The 18,350-nt window shown below is 39.4% G+C and overlaps 1 protein-coding gene across 1 annotated transcript in view; it reads right to left on the minus strand.

Annotated features, from left to right (window-relative positions):
• Positions 1-2,814: 2,814 nt before the first annotated feature.
• Positions 2,815-18,350, minus strand: part of LOC149144972 (Thioredoxin superfamily protein) — a 64,301-nt gene continuing 48,765 nt past the window's right edge. Inside the window, exon 5 of the mRNA XM_089447691.1 lies at positions 2,815-3,269. Coding sequence (XP_089303817.1) covers positions 3,103-3,269 — 167 coding nt within the window. The 3' untranslated portion in view covers positions 2,815-3,102. The remainder of the gene's footprint in view (positions 3,270-18,350) is intronic.

An 18,350-nucleotide genomic window follows, 5' to 3' on the forward strand; every position in this document is an offset into this window, starting at 1 on the left:
GGGCCAAAATTTCAGTCTCGAAATATCCATAGATCTGAGTCTTATCATAGGTCCGAAGTTTGCTCCTTTATGGGGCCGAGGTCTACTTTTAGAAGGCTGAAGTCTGAGCCACTAGAGGCCCAAAACCTCTGCTACTATAAGCCCGAATTCTCAACAAAACAACTGCTCCAAAAACTAATCAAGAAACCTTCCAAAAACCCTTAGCCAAAAACAGAGATAAACTTCAAGAATAGACTCCAATTCTCCTTAAGGTTCATGAGATATGAACCTTCTTTTTCTTCCTCAGACCCGAGTTCTCTTCCTCTTCTTGTCTCCCCCGAGTTGATCTGGCCGAATTGTGAAGAGCATTCAGTCATACACTGAATCAACATGCCTGTTGGGGAGAAGGCCGACTTGTTCTTCATTGTTGGGGCCGACCTGACAAAGGGGAATTATTAAAGAATAATTTGTTTTGTCTTTATTCAATGCTGACTTGGGCTTCCATAATTTGACCTTCTTCAAAGGCTGCAATAGAACATTAAGATCATGATTTTGTGGGACAAAATACTGATGTTAATCCATTCATTTGGGGCAACGATGCTGGTGTACGCAAATCATCAAATCATTTGACATCAATGACAAGTTCTTCCAACAGCATTAGGTGACCATAACAAGATTTCCAATTTAGACATTGGTTCAACTATCTCCATAACTATCTTCCAAAATTTCTGAAGTGACCACGTGAGATCTTCATCACATGAATAGGCATCATGATTTGAACTCTCTTACCTCTATTAACGTCAACAAGTGTTTGAAACTTTGCTATAGCTTGGCTATGCTGGAAACAATACTTTGAAGCCATTATCATGCTTGGAATATCCTTTGATTGATTTGGTTTTGGTTCAGTTTCCTCTTTAAAAAGCACTGATCTAAGAGTTCGTTTCATTAATCAATGATACCTTATTTAGTGCTTCATTATATTATAGGTTTGTTGTATCAACTTCAATGCCTAGCTTCTGGTACTTTCATTCCAAACATGTTTTTAGGATGGAGTAGAGCAAAGAGAAGTGATGACATTGTTAAAGGAACTGTCAATTGTTACCCAGAAAACGCCACAAATAAGTTAATACTTGATGAATTGTAACTTTATACAAAAGCATGTTGGGAATATGAGTGCATCCAACAAAGTAACATTCACACAAATTATACCTGTAGGAACACAAATATACTTTGTACACCACATTGTAATGATATTGTCTTTCACATCATATATCCTAATTTTCCAAGGTACATGAGGTCCCTTTATATAGTATTAAATGACCATAACAAGATTTTCAATTTAGACATTTGGTTCACCCATCTTCATAATTATCTTCCAAAAATTTCAAAAGTGATCCCATGACATCTCCATTCCTAATCTCTCTCGTTGTTCTCATCTTGTTCCTAGACTTATATATAGCCTACTTCATTGCATGTTACAATGCAGTCATATTTATTTGAGCATTAATTATCACGAGTTAATACTTCATATGTCTAAAAGTATTATCAAAAAAATGAGAAACATATGTAAGAGACCAGATCAATACAATGTGATATTCAGTATATTTGTGTTCCTAAAATTATATGGGTATGAATGTTATTTTGTTGGCTAAGCTCATATTCACAACATTTGGTATCAGAGCCATAGCATTCAAGTTCCAATGATAAAAATCTAAAATTCATGTGATTGTGAAGAAGATTGTTATGGATGAAGATTGGTAATGTCTTGAACTGCTGAGTTGACTGGGTGAGCTACAACTGCACACTCAAATGTCTCGAGTATACCAATGTAGACACTGTAAATTGAATGCAATGAACCAAATTATGTGCAACGTTTGCTGTTGAAAAAGAAACAAATAAAGTTGCAGGCATTTCGTCGGCATTCTCAAAGATTTCAGATCGCTCCTCTGCTTTACCATCAAGACATGATGCAAAAATGTACCTCTTTTGTTGGCTCTGCACGCTTAGATCTATTTGTGTAGCATGTGTTTTGGCTGTGCTCATTTCCCAACAGAGGAAACAATAACACTCTACTATTCACCCTGACTCCATGCTATACATTTTACTTTTTCTTGGAAGCTGCTTCGTGAAATAGACACAAAGGGGTTGACAACAGCACGAATGGAAACTTGGTTAACAGTTTGTCAACCTCACCAGTGAACCAAGGCCTTGTTGGCAATTCCATGCTATACACTAAACAATGTTTAAGCATTAATGTGAGAATTTTGTTTAGACATAACATTACAATGTACACAATCCTTTTGTCATATTCACCATTCCTTGTTAACTTATTTTGAGAACCAGTAGCAAGAATCACATTCAACTAGCAATCCATGGTAGCGGCAGAATTTTTACTTGTTGAAGAAAGGCCCAGCAAATTTTTCTAAGCTCATCCTTTCTGGAAATAACCAAGACGCGCTTAAGACAGGGCTTCATGGACTTGACCCCTTTCTCTAATCTGTAACTTACATTTATCACATTCAACTAGCAATCCATAGTAATGCAGATTTTTTACTAAGGCCCACCGTATCATCCACAACAAGAAGCAAAGTTCACTATGCTCATCCTTTTTAGAAATAGCAAAGACATGCTTCATACAGGGATTCATGGACATGACCCTTTACTCTAAAGGATTATATGATCTGTAACTTATATTTATCCACTTCATAACTAAGAATTAAGAAAAACAGTTAACATTGGAAGATAAGAGCCATTCCATTTATGCCAACCACAAACATAAATTTAAATCTAAAGGTAAATGGGCGATGAAATTCTCAAGAAATTTACTCCAACAGATAAGTAAATTTGTGATTGCACCACAATGATAACATGATGGAAAGCCAGGTATTTATGACAACATGAAGCAAACGGAGTGTCCCAAAGAGCAAAAGAACATGGCCTCTCATAACACCGTGTAATATACAACAATAAATTATTAGCAAACCACTACCTATCCTATTGCACACCATAATGGTGCTATAATATTCAGCTTCGACCGTAAAGCAATCATCTTTGTTGGAAAATAGTCATTCTCTCATACTCAATTTTATAAAGCAAAGATGTATTTAAAAAAGATGTACACGATCAATCGTCATCACTAGACTGTCCATCCTCTTCTTGCTCATGTTCTGCAACAACTTTTCGTATGAAGTTGTTTTGGACTTGTTTTATAAGATCTTCCTTAGATGAATCTGTTCCATCTTCACGATCCTTGAGAACTGGGTCTGTTTGGCATAAAGTAAATGCAACACCTAAAAGAAACAATACAGAAACCTTGAGGATCAAGGAAAAATTTTGACATATAAACTACTAGCATAAAGGAAGTAAATTGACTCATTTACCGATAAGAAATCAAAACATGTAAAAAATCATTGTATATTTCAACAAACAGAGACATAACAAGCTACTACCCAAAAACTAAATGTCACTACAAATGCTTGAAATCGGAAGTATAGTACACATGTGTGATATAAAGAATGACAAAGATAGCTTTTTGCACAACAATTAGCAGAACAATATCCATTAGTGATCTAGTCCCTATGATATAATTTCCATTTCTAAAAGAGGAAGTTAAGATAGAAAAGAAACCAATTTTAAGATCAATCCCATCTGGCCTCTCTTGCTGAAATGTGTTGTTCATTGGGTACTTCCCACTCTCAGCTCTGAATCTCCAAAACCATAGCTGACATCCTGCAATACCTAATGGCATCTCGCTCTGGGGGGCCTGTTCCCCCCTACGCCCCTCAAGCCCTGACATCGAGACATTTAACGCTCTTATATCAGCGCAGTCCAGAATCCCAAGGTCACAGCCTGACAAAATCATGAAGAAGACTGAAGAAATTCCAAAATTTGTAGTGAATGCTGCAAATCACACACTATGGCACTTTGGTTAGTGAATCGAGGTCTGGCGGGCCAGTTCACAAGGATTTGGCCCTCCCCAAAATCTCTGAATCTTTGGCTGGATAAGAACTGAAGGCTTTTGATTAAAGGAAAAGTCTCAGCCTCCTTTTGTGGAAGGGGTCTTTTACTTTCTATTTTGAAGATAAATTTGATAGGGACTTGAAATTCAGAAGTGGCCCCTATTTCATGGGAGCTGAAGACTTATCTCTAGATAGATGGAGTCCATATTTCAACCCTGCAAATGATGTTCCTTTTGTTGTTCTTCTCTGGGTAGAACTCTCCTACTTCCCCCTCCACCACTGGAATGATGAAACATTCAAAAACATCAGCAATGCCCTGGAAACGTATATAGACAAAGCAGAACCCAAGGATCAGATGTTTACTTGTGCCCGCATTTGTGTTGAAGTTGATTTGAAGAAAGGCGTTCTAGAAGCAATCCAACTATCTTTAGATAACGAGACCTTCCACTTGGAAGTTGACTATAACCAACTTCCCCTCAAATGCATGCTCTGCCATGAATATGGTCATTTTGCCAGAAATTGTTCAAAATCTTCAGATACTCCCTCCCAGAAGGAAGAAGGGCCTTCTTCACCTTGGTGCCAAAAAAGGTCAAGCCCTCTTCCTTTTCCAGGTTCCAGCCTATTTCTTTTTGTAATGTTTCTGATGAAATGGTGTCAAAAACTATTGCATCTCGCCTTAAAATGTTATTGCCCAAGCTAATTTCAGAAAATTAAGGATGTTTTGTGAGCAAAAGACAATTAGTGAATAACATCATTGTTGTGCAAGAAGCTATTCACTCAAGCAAAAGCAAGAAAGAAAAAGGAATGGTCATCAAGTTAGGCATGGCTAATGCCTTTGACAGAATAAGACAGGTCGCATCCCCCCAACCTGGGGATCGAGTTTCCTAGCTCCTTCACACTCTGGGGACTTGGGGACGAGATGGGGTCGTTTCCCCACGCTCCAAAAAAACAAGGTATGCAAGGAAACTTGAAAGGGGTCGTTTCCTCCATTTTTGGGGTCGTTTCTGCAAAAGGGGGTCGTTTCCATTGACAAATTTCGAAAAAAAAATAATGAATTTTCTTTTAAATCATAATTTTTTATTATATTTAGTATTTCACGCCGCCAGGGTTCAGTTTTAACTTTTATTTCATTGTGCAAGTTTAACGTTTGTTTCCATCGCCCATCCATCTAACGCCACCATCATTGCTAGAAGCCAACGCCGCTGGATGCCGACACCGACACCGCCATCGCTGCTGGACGGCGACACCGCCATCGCTGCTGGATGTCGTTGAAACTTGACTGTTCAACCGCTGCCAGTGTTGGACGCAGCCTCGCCCATCGACTTTGCAAGTTTGCAGCCCGCAGCCTTGCCCATGGACCTTCATTGTGCCTGCAGCCTTGCCCATCGACCTTCACTGTGCCTCATTGTGCCATAGCAGACTTGTCATTTTGCCTCATTGTGCCAGCGTTAGCGCACTAACTTGCCTCATTGTACCTGCAGCCTCGCGGCCCTCGGCCATCAACTTTGCACTTGCAGCCCATCGACTTTGAAGTTTGCAGCCCATCGACTTTGCATTGTGCAGCCCATCGACTTTAACACAGTTTGCACAATAAGTAACAATAACATTGCAGCCTGTCACTGCATTTTTTTTCATTTTTTTTGTAAATTTTAAATTTTTTTAATTTTTCAGTGTTGACTGTGTGCCTGTCACTGCGTTTTTTTTTTTCCTTTTTTTGTAAATTTAAAATTTTTTTAATTTTTCAGCGTTGACTGTGTATTAATTTTTTCTTGTAAATTTAAAAAAAAAAACAGTGTTTAATGTGTATAGTGTTAGTATTAGTCAACCTATGTAATTTTTTTTTTTTAAATATTTTCACTATGTAGCAGTAATCAGTATGCATATGCCATAAAGCCTAAAGGTTTTATTAAAAATAAAAGTTAAATTTAAACGGTAAACCCTTGTTGCAGGCTGCAACTTACGAGTTACATTCAACTTACAACTATGAGTCAAGAGCTATTCTGGGAACAGTGGAAACAGTGACAGCGACTACAGTGGTAGTGAGCCACATGATTCACAAGAAGAAATTGAAAGCAGTCACAGAACGGCAAGAAATCAGAGTAGACCTTTGCATGGTGTAGATTTTGAAGGCCCACCAAGAGATCTGGAAAAAATTGCAAAGGGGACATTTAATTCTCTAAAACCGTTTCTAATCTATGTGACCAGACTTCCGGAAAAAATCCATAAGTTGGTGGTGGCTCACGTGATTGGATCTGCAATATTTGTGGGCATCATTTTGTTGGCAGCTATACCAAGGTGAAGCAACATATTTTGGCTATTACAGGTAAAGGAGTCAATATGTGTCCCTCAAAGAACCTGAATTCAGCTCAAAGAGAGCAACTTTGGAGGCTAGAAAGGGCAGCCACTGGAAAATGACTGCTTTCTAGCAGAAATGTTGATCCATCCACAGATATGCCTCCATCCAATGCTTCATCAAAAAAGACAAAGGGTTCTATTGGTGCATCTTGTTCTTGTGCAATGGGTGCTACAATGTCTAGGATGTACAATGTTCTAGATCGAGATGACACAGATGATGCAATTGGAAAATTTATTTTTGCCAATGGAATTCCCTTCCATTTTGTTCGTTCTCCTTATTACAAGCAAATGGTCCAAGCAATTGCAAGAATAGGGCTTTCATATGTACCACCCGGAGAACATAAGCTAAAAACAACAATTTTAGATAGATAAGTGTCCAAAATTAATGTGCAAAAAGAAAGAATGAAACAAACATGGTTGAGGTTTGGTTGCTCTATTGTTATGGATGGATGGACTGACATCTGAAAACGCCCACTAATCAACATCATAGTGACATCTTAAGGATGTCCATTCTTTCTTAAAGATGTTGACTGTTCTGGAAAGCGCAAGGATGCATCTTTCCAATTTGAACTTCTTCGAGAATCTATAGAGGATGTTGAGCCTGATAGTGTGGTGCAGTTTGTGAAAGATGCAATAGCAGTTTGTAGATCAGCTGGGTTATTGATTCAAAGCAAGTATCAACATATTTTTTGGACTCTTTGTTGTGTGCATGCACTCAATAATGCACTGAAGGACATTGGAAAAATTCAGTGGATATCAGACTTGGTGACAGCTGCTAGAGATGTGCAGATGTTTATCTGCAACCACCACACCTCCTTGGCCATGTACAGGGCTCACACGAGGAAGGAATTCCTCAAGCCCACTAATACTAGATACGCTAGCTATTTTCTCTTATTGGAGAGGATGTTAGAGGTACAAGCACCTCTACAATCCTTGGTTGTGAGTTCAAAGTGGAGAAGGTGGTCAAAATCGAAGATAGACACGAGGAAGAAGGTCAGGCTTCAAGTGTTGGACAATGATTGATGGGCAGATTGTTCTTATTTGGTGTCATTCTTGGGCCCTATTGTGGATGTCATTCATTACACTGATTCAAATGCTCCTAGTCTTGGAGAAATCTATGAGACCTTTGATAGCATGTTGGGTCTTGTGAAGGTAGCCATTCAGTAGAGGGAGCCCTCATTAGAGTCCTATACATCTCAGATTCGACCGATCATGAACACATGAACACATTCGACCGATCATTAGGTGGGATCGCATGAACACACCTTTGCACATGGCATCAAATGCATTAAACCCAAAAAGGTATGTTGAAAGGCCTGGGAAGGTGCCTCCTATTGATGATCCTAAGGTGAAGAATGGCTTCCTAGATGCAATTGCAAGATTTCGAAGACAGTTTGTTCTGTTTGCATCTCTTAGTGGCCCCTTCAACACACGTGGTGCTCGAGCAGATCGCACAGATCTAGCCCAAGATGACCTGATCGGTTGGTGGAGGATGCATGGGGATGGTGCTCCAGAGCTCAAACATCTAGCTATGTGTTTGTTGTCTCAGATTGCTAGTTCCTCTGCAGCAAAGAGGAATTGGTCCACATATAGCTTCATTCGCTCTATCAAGAAGAACAAGCTTACCTCTAAAAGAGCTGAGAAGTTATTTGTTTTGCATAGTGCCCAACGTCTTGAGCATAGAAAGACACCTGAGTATTTGAAGGGACTAGCAACACGATGGGATGTTGATCCAAAGGATTATGCACAGGTAGATATGGAGGAGAGACTCGATGAGACAAAGATGGGGTTGGTTGGTGTGCCACTTAGCATGTTTGAGAATGCAAGTGATTCTGATTCAGATGGTGATATGGTTGATCCTGATTTATTCATGCAGCAGCTGGATGCAAAGACTAGCGGGGCATTACCTTGAGCAATTATGCTCATTTATCTTTTGATATGTTCTTATGTTATTTTGACTCTATAAAATTAAAAAAATTGACTCTTGATGTATCACACTTGACTTTTATAATTGTATTTCAATATTCGGCGTTCAATGTTCATAGTTGGGAGTGAAACATCAATATGGTTTAAAGTTTAAAGTTTAAAACTTTAAACATTTATAATTTTATAATTTATTTTCATTGTGCATTGTTAGTAAGTTAGTAGACTAGTAGTTACTAGTTACATTGTACAGTTACAAACTTACATGTATGATGTATGATTATAATTTATATGATAATGATATCAATGATCATGCTTTTCGTTTTAAATTTGTCTCAGTTATATGATTCATCGATTTATATTTTATATTTATAAGTTTTTAAGACCCCGACGTCCCCCCACGTTTCCAAAAAATTGGTGGGGAGATTTTGCATTGGTCGCCCCTACATATCCCCGCTCCCTCGCCTCCTCATCCCGGAAACTTGGTGGAACATTGAATAAGACATTCCTTCCTATTTGTTGTTCTAAAGAAGTTTGGCTTTGAAAGTAAATTTATTAGCTAGATAGCAAATTGTATCAACGGCACTGGGATATCCCCATTAGTCAATGGTAGATTGGCGGGCTTCTTCAAGGCCACTAGTGGGATAAGACGGGGATGCCCCCTATCTCCTTTGTTGGATATTATTACGGCGGATTCATTGAGCAGAAAGTTAGAAAAAGAAAGGAGACTAAGGACCTTACCAGGGATCAAATTCACAAGAGGGGTAAAGAGTTTAAGTCACTCTCAGTTTGTTGATAACACTTTATTGTTGAGGGGGGCCTTAGTGGACATTGAAAATCGCTTTAGATTGATCTCTTACTTGGGGATCTCCATTCCACTAAATTCCTTCCCTCATCCTTCCTAGGATTCATTACTTGACAAATTTAAATCAAGTTTTCTCAATGGAGAGCACAATGATTGAATCCAGCTAGAAGACTTATCTTAATCATCTTAATCCAATCTATCCTCCCCCCCCCCCCCTCTTTATCAATTCACTACTCTGTTGGCTCCTAAAGGAGTTAGAGATTCCCTTCGGATAGAAATAAGGAAATTCCTTTGGCAAGGCGGGAAATCAAACTCCAAAAGATTTTATTTAATCTAATAGGTTGTGGTGAAAAGAGATAGTGGATTGGAGGAGACTACCAACAAAGACTAGGAAGCTGAGATAAGTTCCATAGATTTTCACGTTAGACCTCACTAGCCACCATCAAGTTAGAGTTTCAAAAGAAAGCAGTTTTACAGCATGCAAAACTTTACAACGGCAATGGAAATAGCCCTTTAAAAGCATGATCAACAATAGATTTTGGGCTATCAAGGGGGTAAACAAGGGATACTTCAACAATAATACATATTCATCAGCCATAAAGATGTGGATGAAAAATGCATGTAATGATAGATTTTGCCTTTTCAACATTAATAAATGCAATACCAAACTTTAGGACAGTAACATATAATTGCAATTTAGCAATAAAATGCAGATTTAACCAAACCCTAACCATAGTTTGGGGTTGATCGACAAACAATGACTAGTGCTTTTAATCAATTGGGCAATGGAGTCAATAGGACAAGGTCAAAACACTAAGGACCTTAGATAGAGAGGAGGAGAGACAGTAGGACACTAAGGTCAAAACATTAAGAAATTTAAGGTCAAAAGTATGCAATCTAGTTCATTTGATGGATACTTGATGACAAGTTTTGCATCATAATAAACACGATTTCATAAATGATTATGAAATTTTTAATATGGCACGAGATAAACCCTAATTTCAATAATCAATGCAAAATTGAAGAAAAATTAAATTAAACTTACACCATTCAGCCAAGCATCACTTCATTAATCCAAACAAAGTCTCTCCATGCAAAACATATCCTCCCCAAGACAATTTTCTACCCTACTTTCCCATTGCGTCTAAGTGAAAGGGAGAGAACTACTATGCACTCTTTGCAAGATAAAGAATTGGATGTGTGTCACAATGATCCAAGTAATTTGAATCTCCTCTATTTATAGTCAAATTACCTTAATCTACAATTAATGTTCACAAGTTCAAAAAAGTCAAAATTTGACCCATAAGATAGCTCTCAAAATGATAAAACATAACAAAATTGCCTCTCTCAGTCTTTTCACACCAGACGTGTGGGAATAAGGCTCTCCAACAAGACATCATCCTCGCAAAATGAGTGTCTCCATCAGGCAAGGTGCTAGCAATGGTCCAAGAGTGCTCCTCACTCTAAGTCATCTCATCAACATGAAACGGTGCATCAAGCCACAATTCCTCAAGTTGTTGAATTTTTAACACTAGATCTGATATATTTTTCTCACAATTATTTATACCCAAAAGATAATTTTAACACAAATTAAAATCTGAACTGTAAAAATAAATACAACAGTATTCTCAATTTTTAAACAGTAAATTTGCAGCAGAAAAAATAAATACGAAATCACCACAACACAGCAGAAATTCAGCCCAATAAATCTTCCTTCACTTTCTATATTGAAATCTGGAAACTATAGGCTTAGACGCACATAGAAATTACACAGGAAATACAGCAATTAGAACCTGGAACAAGCCCTAGGATTTTCAGCCCAAATAAGAATTTGTTGAGATTGCAGCTTGGAAGGTGATTCAGCATGGATCAGGTGCCATGACATGCAGTGAGTTGTAAAATTTCTGCTGCCTAGAAGGTGCTATTAACTCAATTAATTAATTTGGTTACTTATACACAACAAAGTTAATTTAACAGCTGAAAATAATGAATAACAACATGAACAACACCATTCACCAAATAATATTTGCAGCGGAATACACGAGAAATTAATCACACAAATAACACAAATATTTTTGGACAAATGTCCCTGGAAAAACCTGTGTGGGGAAAACCAGTTTTCAGATCGAGGGTTTATTATTAATCTTCAGCAAATCTGCTATTCAGAAATTACATACATTGTTTGTCTCTCACTGGCAAAGCTCCAAAAATTTTATCTTCGCCATTGTTGATCAAATCAAACTAGGAAAACCCTATGGATTCCCTTCTGCAAATCGCACAGCCTCCCTCACACTCGCACTCCCTTCCCAGCAATTCGCACCTCCTGGCATACTCACACGGCCTCCTGGCAAACTCGCACACACACGGCCTCTAGAAAACTCGCACTACCTCCAACAACTCACACTAGCAATTCTGGCAATTTGCACTGCCTCCGGAAAAGTCACACTGCCTCCAGAAAAATAACTTGGCCCTCTTTGCAGACAATAATCTGGCCAGCAAAACTCCCCCTAAAACTCAGAAGATGGAAGTCTTCTCGGATGAAGAATAAACTCTGCAAAATTCTTCCTCAATCACTGTTGCTGAAACCCTTCTGATGTCTCTAAAAAGTTAAAAACTCACCCAACTCAACCCAACTCAATGATCTGCAATGCTTCCCATCGACCTCCCTTTATAATCTCTCATTCACAAATAAACGGCCAAGATTAGAAGTTATCTTGTCCCAATCAATGGCTAAGATCATCTTAGAAACTTTCTACAAACTTCTAGAGGCAAATTGATCTTATCTCAACTAATGTCAATTAATTATCCACTTTTCCTAAGTTTTGACTTAGGAAATATTCAAAAAAGCACTAATTGACTTAATTAAGACATTTTCGCTAGGCGACACTTAGGAAAAATTACATGGGCTTGGAGAAAATTAATTCCTCTATGTTCCTAGCCTTAGTGACACCTCTCAAGGCTAGAACACCTATCTGAGCTACAATATTTAACACGAGTCACCTTAATTATCTCCTACGACAGTGAATTAATGAATTTCCTAAGTCAAGACTTTAGACGACAATTTAATTTAATTGTTGGGTACCTTTTTATAAAAGGGAAAATAAGTCAACGACAAATTAAGTCATAGTTGTGGATTTCAATGAGTTGAGATCTAAACTCAATCATTGAGATTAGGGATTTCACTTGAGATTAGGGTTTGATCTTTTTAATAGGAGGTTCGAGCCAAAGGAGATGCACATTCGATTTGGCACGAGTTGGGATTTAGTGGAGCATAGTATTTGGCAATGAGAGCAAGAAAAGGCTAGATCAAGCTAGCTAGAGCGAGATCAAGGTAAGTGAGATCAATAGAGAGGTTGAGTTATCTCTTTGGCTGAGGGCCGAGTGTCTTTGAATGCAAAAGCTTTCTATTGGGTTGCGCATGTGGGTCGTACAAGAGCCGAGAGAGAGAAAGAGGTTTAAGATCTTCTATTGGGTAGTTGCCAGAGCAAATTCTTGTGTAACTACTATAAGAAAATATCTCTCCTGAAGTTGAATAAGAAGCCCAATGTTTGTTGGTTTTCCCCACTTCAGCGTTTCCAGGGTATATATGTGCTATTCTTTGTTGCATGTGATTGGTTTCGAGTACTTTTGCTTTTGTTGGTTATTTCGTTAAGAACCCAGAATATTTATTGTTACAAATCAGATTATAAAGCTTTGTTATTTTAGATCTATGATTACTTGTTGAGACGGTAAATTTGCAACTAGGTTTAAAGAAATTAACTGAATTCAACCCCCTAAAAATGGTTGCTCTAAAATATAATTTGGCCCTGCAAACTTCTTGACCTCAACCTGTATGGCTGCGCCTTGGGAAAATTTTGGCTCCCTTCCTCAAGCAACACTAGCTGGAAATCTCAACCTCTCCTCAAAGTCTCGACCTACTCCAAAAACTCAGCCTCTCTCCTCCAAATCTTGGACCCCTTCAAAAATCTTCGCCTCTCCTCAAATTCTCCTTCCAAAAATCAATTGCGCACTTTTCCTCTTTCTCCATAGCCACTCCAGCCTCTCACTCATGAGAAAATCGCTTCCTCAACGATGAAATTGTGTCTTCATCCTCTCCCTTAGGTTCTCTTTATAATTTTAGAATCCCCAACCCACAATCTCCAAAGTGATTGACGGCTAGGATTAAATCCTAACACACTTAGATGAGTGGTTGAGATTAGATCTAAATCACTTAAATAATTAAATATTTATCCATAGAAATTTGCTCAATTAGTCAACATTAATTAATTTAATTAATTAATGTGTTTTTCCTAAGTTAAACTTAGGAAAAAAATCATATTACTCACTCCTCTCAAACAACCATCTAAAGAGAACAACTTCTCCTACATGTTAGACACTAGACTATGGAGAAACCTTCTGAAGCTATAAATCAACACTCCCTCCTAGCAAGGAAGGGATTCTCCACTACTCCCCTATAAATCAACACTCCCTCCTAGCAAGGAAGGGATTCTCCACTACTCCCAGCTTGTCCCTACAGAAAACAAACATCACTAGGGGTTTGGTGAGAATGTTTGCAACCTACTTAGATGTGGATATGTATTGCAATCTCACAGCACCTCTTTGGACCCTGTCTCTGATGAAGTGGTACCTAATCTCTATGTGCTTGGACCTGTCATGAAACACTAGATTTTCTGAAAACTTGATGCAACTTTGATTGTCACAGTGAATCATTGTGGGTCCCATTTCAAAACCAAATAAACCTAAGAGCAATTTGTGAAGCCATATGGCCTCACAACTCACCAAACTCGAAGTCATGTACTCAACCTCTGTTGAACTAAGTGCCACTGAGTTTGCTTCCTGTTAAACCACAAGATCATAGTTGATCCCAAGCTAAAACAACCCTAAGTAGTCTTCTTTTCCATTACACTTGCAACCCAATCTCAATCTGTGTAGCCCTGCAACTACACTCCACCAAATTTGGCATACTTAGGTCCTTACTCCATTGAACCTCGTAAGTACCTAAGCATATGTTTTACTGCCACCCAATGAACCCTCAACTCCACCATGAACTAGCTCAGGGTGTTTGCAGCAAAACAAATATGTGGTCTAGTGTTGACCAAATACATCAAGGACCTTATTAGCAGCCTGTACAATGTGGGATCCGCCAACTAACTCTAAAAAGCATTAAGCTTCTTCAAGTTGGTAATCACAGGTGTCGACATAGGCTTGCAATCCTCCATCCTAAATCTCTTCAGGATATCAGTCACATACTTACCATACCTAGGGAATATCTCTCTTGGTTGCTACCACACCTCCAATCCCAAAACGTAATGCATCATCTCAATGTCCTTCATCTCGAACTATGAAGCAAGGTCCCCCTTGCATATCTCTACGAGTCTCTCAGATGTCAAAAAGTGATCATCCACATAGAGCACCAAGATGAGCAATTCAACTTTAACAAGTACATAGTACAAGTTGGAATCTGCCTCACTCTTGGTGAAGCCCAAGCTAAGCAAGTATCCATCAATCCTTGAGTACCATGCTAAAGGTGTCTGGTTAAGTCCATACAATGCCTTCTTCAACCTGCATACATGGGACTCACTGACTCGCACCTCAAATCCCTTATGGTACTCAATATACACCTCTTCATCAATTACCCCATTAAGGAAGGCAGTGTTCACATCCATCTAATGTATCCTCCACTCCATCTCTAAAGCAATGGAAATGATCGCCCTGATCAATGCATATCTACCGATGGGAGCAAGAGCTTCTCCATACTCTACTATCTCCTTCTAGAAGAACCCTCTCACCACGAACCTTGCCTCATACTTCTCAACACTAGCATTTGTTGCACGTTTGATCATATAGATCCATCAAGAAGAAACCATTGATTTCCCTCTAGGCCTTGATATAATCTGCCAGACATCATTCTTAATGATGGAGTTGTACTCCTCTACCATGGCATCCCTCCAATCCTACTAGTTTGTTGCCTCCTCAAAAGTAGAAGGCTCGGACTCACTGATACTACTCATCAAGGCCATGTAGCTAGAAAATCTTCTCAATGGTCTACTCTCCTTGAAAGTGTTGCTAGGAACCTCCACATGCTCCTCAACATCCCTCAAAGTTTGCTCAACTCATCTCGCCTCCTCCTAAAAGATCTTGAAGGCATATCTCTCTCCTCCTGATCAGAAGACTATGTCCCGTCGGTGCTACTAATCCCTCTTCAATCTTTAGAGCCTCCCACTCCCAATCCTCTGCCGCTAGTAGATCTGACCCACATGACCTCCTAAAGATCTTATCCTCCTTAAATCCAACATCCCTGCTGACCATTATCTTCCTCTGTGTTGGAATGTAGACACTATAGGCCTTTGAAGTCTCGTGTCTAACAAAGATGCCATATTCTGCTGAGGACTCCAGCTTAGTCCTCTTCTCAAATGGTATGTGGACATAAACTTGACTTTTGAAGATGTGAAGGTAGTGCACCTCAAGTTTCACTCTTGTGAAAACCTCCTGAAGAGTCTTGTCCTCCAAAACTTTGTGAGGACTCCTGTTCTACAAATAGACAGTCGTGTTGCACGCCTCTTCCCATAAAAACATGGGTAGATCTTGATCATGGATCATAGCCTTGGTTGCCCCAATGATGACCTTATTCTTCCTCTACCACTCCATTATTCTGTGAATTATATGCCATTATCAGTGCCCTTTTTATTCCTACCTCCTTGCAAATATTCTTGAACTCGTTGGAGGCATTACTCGGCCCCATTGTCTGATTGGAGACCTTTGATTTTCTTCCCCATCTAGTTCTCCACAAGAGCCTTAAAGACCTCATCCTTAACCTTCAAAAAGTATATCCATGTTCTCCTGGAGAAATCGTCTATGAGTATCACATAATAGCAATACCTCGTCATAAACTTCATTAACATAGGAACACACAGCTAGGAATGAATCAAGTCCAACACACCCTTGGACCTACTCCCGCTGCTTGGAAATGCAACCTTGGCATACTTGCCAAGTGCACATCCCTTGCAAACTCCATCTTGCTCTACACTGAACTCCAAAAGACCGGTCACCATCTCTTGTAACAATGTTAATGCTCTATAGTGCAAGTGACCCATCCTCCTGTGCCACAACTCACACAAGTTACCAATGTCATGCACTAAGGCTCGTACTAGTTTTCCTCTCAACTAGTACAAGTTACCCTCTTTGCATCCAATTACTCGCCTCACACTACGATCAGATGCCCTCGACCTGACAAGTCACTATCTACCTATAAAGCTAACCTTAAAACCCTTGTCCTCCATAGCTAGCACTGAGAGTAAGTTCTCCTCAATCCCTAGTACATACAACACTTCATTCACCTCCATAGGACTCCCTAAATCCAACTTGAACTATATGCTACCCACACCCTCTACGGCATACTTCGCATTGTCACGAAGCTCCACGTGTAGGTCTTTGTGCCCTTTAGCTATACTAGTGAAGAGGTCACAAGATTGTTAATTTTTGTAGCATTGGATGTGTTCTAGCCACGAAATTTGGTGGAGAGGCTAGAATACATGTATTCTCCAAAACCCAGAAATTGTTTCTGGAAATTCCACCTAGAGACGACTTAATTAAAATAATTAATCAGTTTTAAATGTTCCTCTAAACTTAGAAAATATGATTAATTAAAGGGTATTAATTAAGTCATGGTGAGAATCTTCTAGAAAAAGACTTGGATCGAGTTCTAGTTAATCTTAGCCATCGATTAAGTTTTAATCGTGGTCGTTGATGTCTCAACGAGATATTATAAGAAGAAACTCGATGGGGCTTGGAGAAAACACACCAACAGTTCAATTTCACTGGCAGCGCTGAGTTGTCATAGAGAGAGCTAGTGAGCTCGAAGCAGTGAGAGAGGGACAGGGATAGTAAGGCTGGAGGGAGATTTCCTAGTTCCGGCGAGTGCACTGCAGAGATGTAGTAAGTGCCACATAGAGGCAACACAGAGCCACGCAGAGGCAACGCGGTGCTTCAAAGGGGATTTCGTATTTTGCTAGGGAGAAGCAGTGATTCAGTGCCAGAAGCCGGAGAAAGAGTCTGGAGGCCAAGAGGACCCATCTTCCAGACACCAGCTGACCAGATAGCAAGAGGGGAGCAGTTCCGAGTTGTGGGACGCAGTACTGCATAAGCTAATGCGGTACTGCATAGGCTGATGCAGTGACTGCGCAGAGCCAATAGAGAGCAGCTCAACTTGAGCCAAGGTCAGTGCTGGATTGCCAGTGGGAGTGAGATTTTTCTCACTAGATTTATTGTCAATCATTTCTCTATATGGATTGCTAGATTTGAGCATCCATAGTCTTGTACTCAGATTTACTACTGCATAATATTAAAACCCTCAGCTGTTGCACTGGTTTTCCCGAGTTGGGTTTTTCCGGGGACTTAGTCCAAAAATAATTGTGTATTTATGTGTGTGCGCATCTATTCTTCCAGTATTTTTATTTCTTCCGCAATATTTATTTTGTGAAGGTTGCAGTGTATTTAATTCGATATTTGTCGTAGCACACAGCAAGTAAATTGTTTAATCGAATTAACAATTAGAAGAATTAACATCAGTTGCTGCAATAGGATTCGAGGTTAGCTGAATTTTCACATGGTATCAAAACAGAAATTGTAAGTCGGAGAGCTCAATGGCAGAAGGGAAGAGGAATTTCAAAGCTCAGCGTAGGCAACAGTTCAAAACCCTCAGAGGCAGTGCAATTCCTTGGCCATGAGGGTCAATTTTTGAGGAAAAAATTATTTCTCTGAGAGAGTCAACAAAGAATAAATTTTCCAGATCAAAGATTACCAAAGGCAGAGGGAAAAGCAATTTGCTAGTGCATAATAGCGTCAGGAGGAAGGAAGAACGCACACTGAGGGAATTCTTTCCTCGAGGAACTTCTAGTCCAAGAATTTGATTTCTCACTGCATAGCAGCAGTGGTTGTGAGAAGATTTACCCACTCCAACACGGAGTGCATAGAGCCAGTCAGCAGCTGCGTAGAGGAGAAGAGAATTTCGACTTTTTGTGATGGCATCAGCAAGGCTGAGAGATCAGGATCGGTTGGACAGAGCCTCCAACTACGTGATCTGGAAGGCAAGAATTTCTTGTCTTCTAAATGAATATGAACTCAAAGCCTACATCGATGAAGTGGTAGTTATCCCCACGGATGCAAATCAGATGAAGACCTACAAGAAGGAGATGGCAAAAGTAAAGAGATTGATTCTCAATGGGGTTCAAGACCACGTTTTGTCTCACATAGCGGGCAAAGATACTACTAGGCAGGTGTTGGAAGCTTTCGCTACGCTATAGCAGGGATCTTTTGAGCAGCAAAAGATG

Source organism: Pinus tabuliformis, chromosome X (assembly GCF_031772625.1).
Source record: "Pinus tabuliformis cultivar Carrire ecotype Pingquan chromosome X, CPIR1, whole genome shotgun sequence".
Lineage (NCBI taxonomy): Eukaryota > Viridiplantae > Streptophyta > Pinopsida > Pinales > Pinaceae > Pinus > Pinus tabuliformis.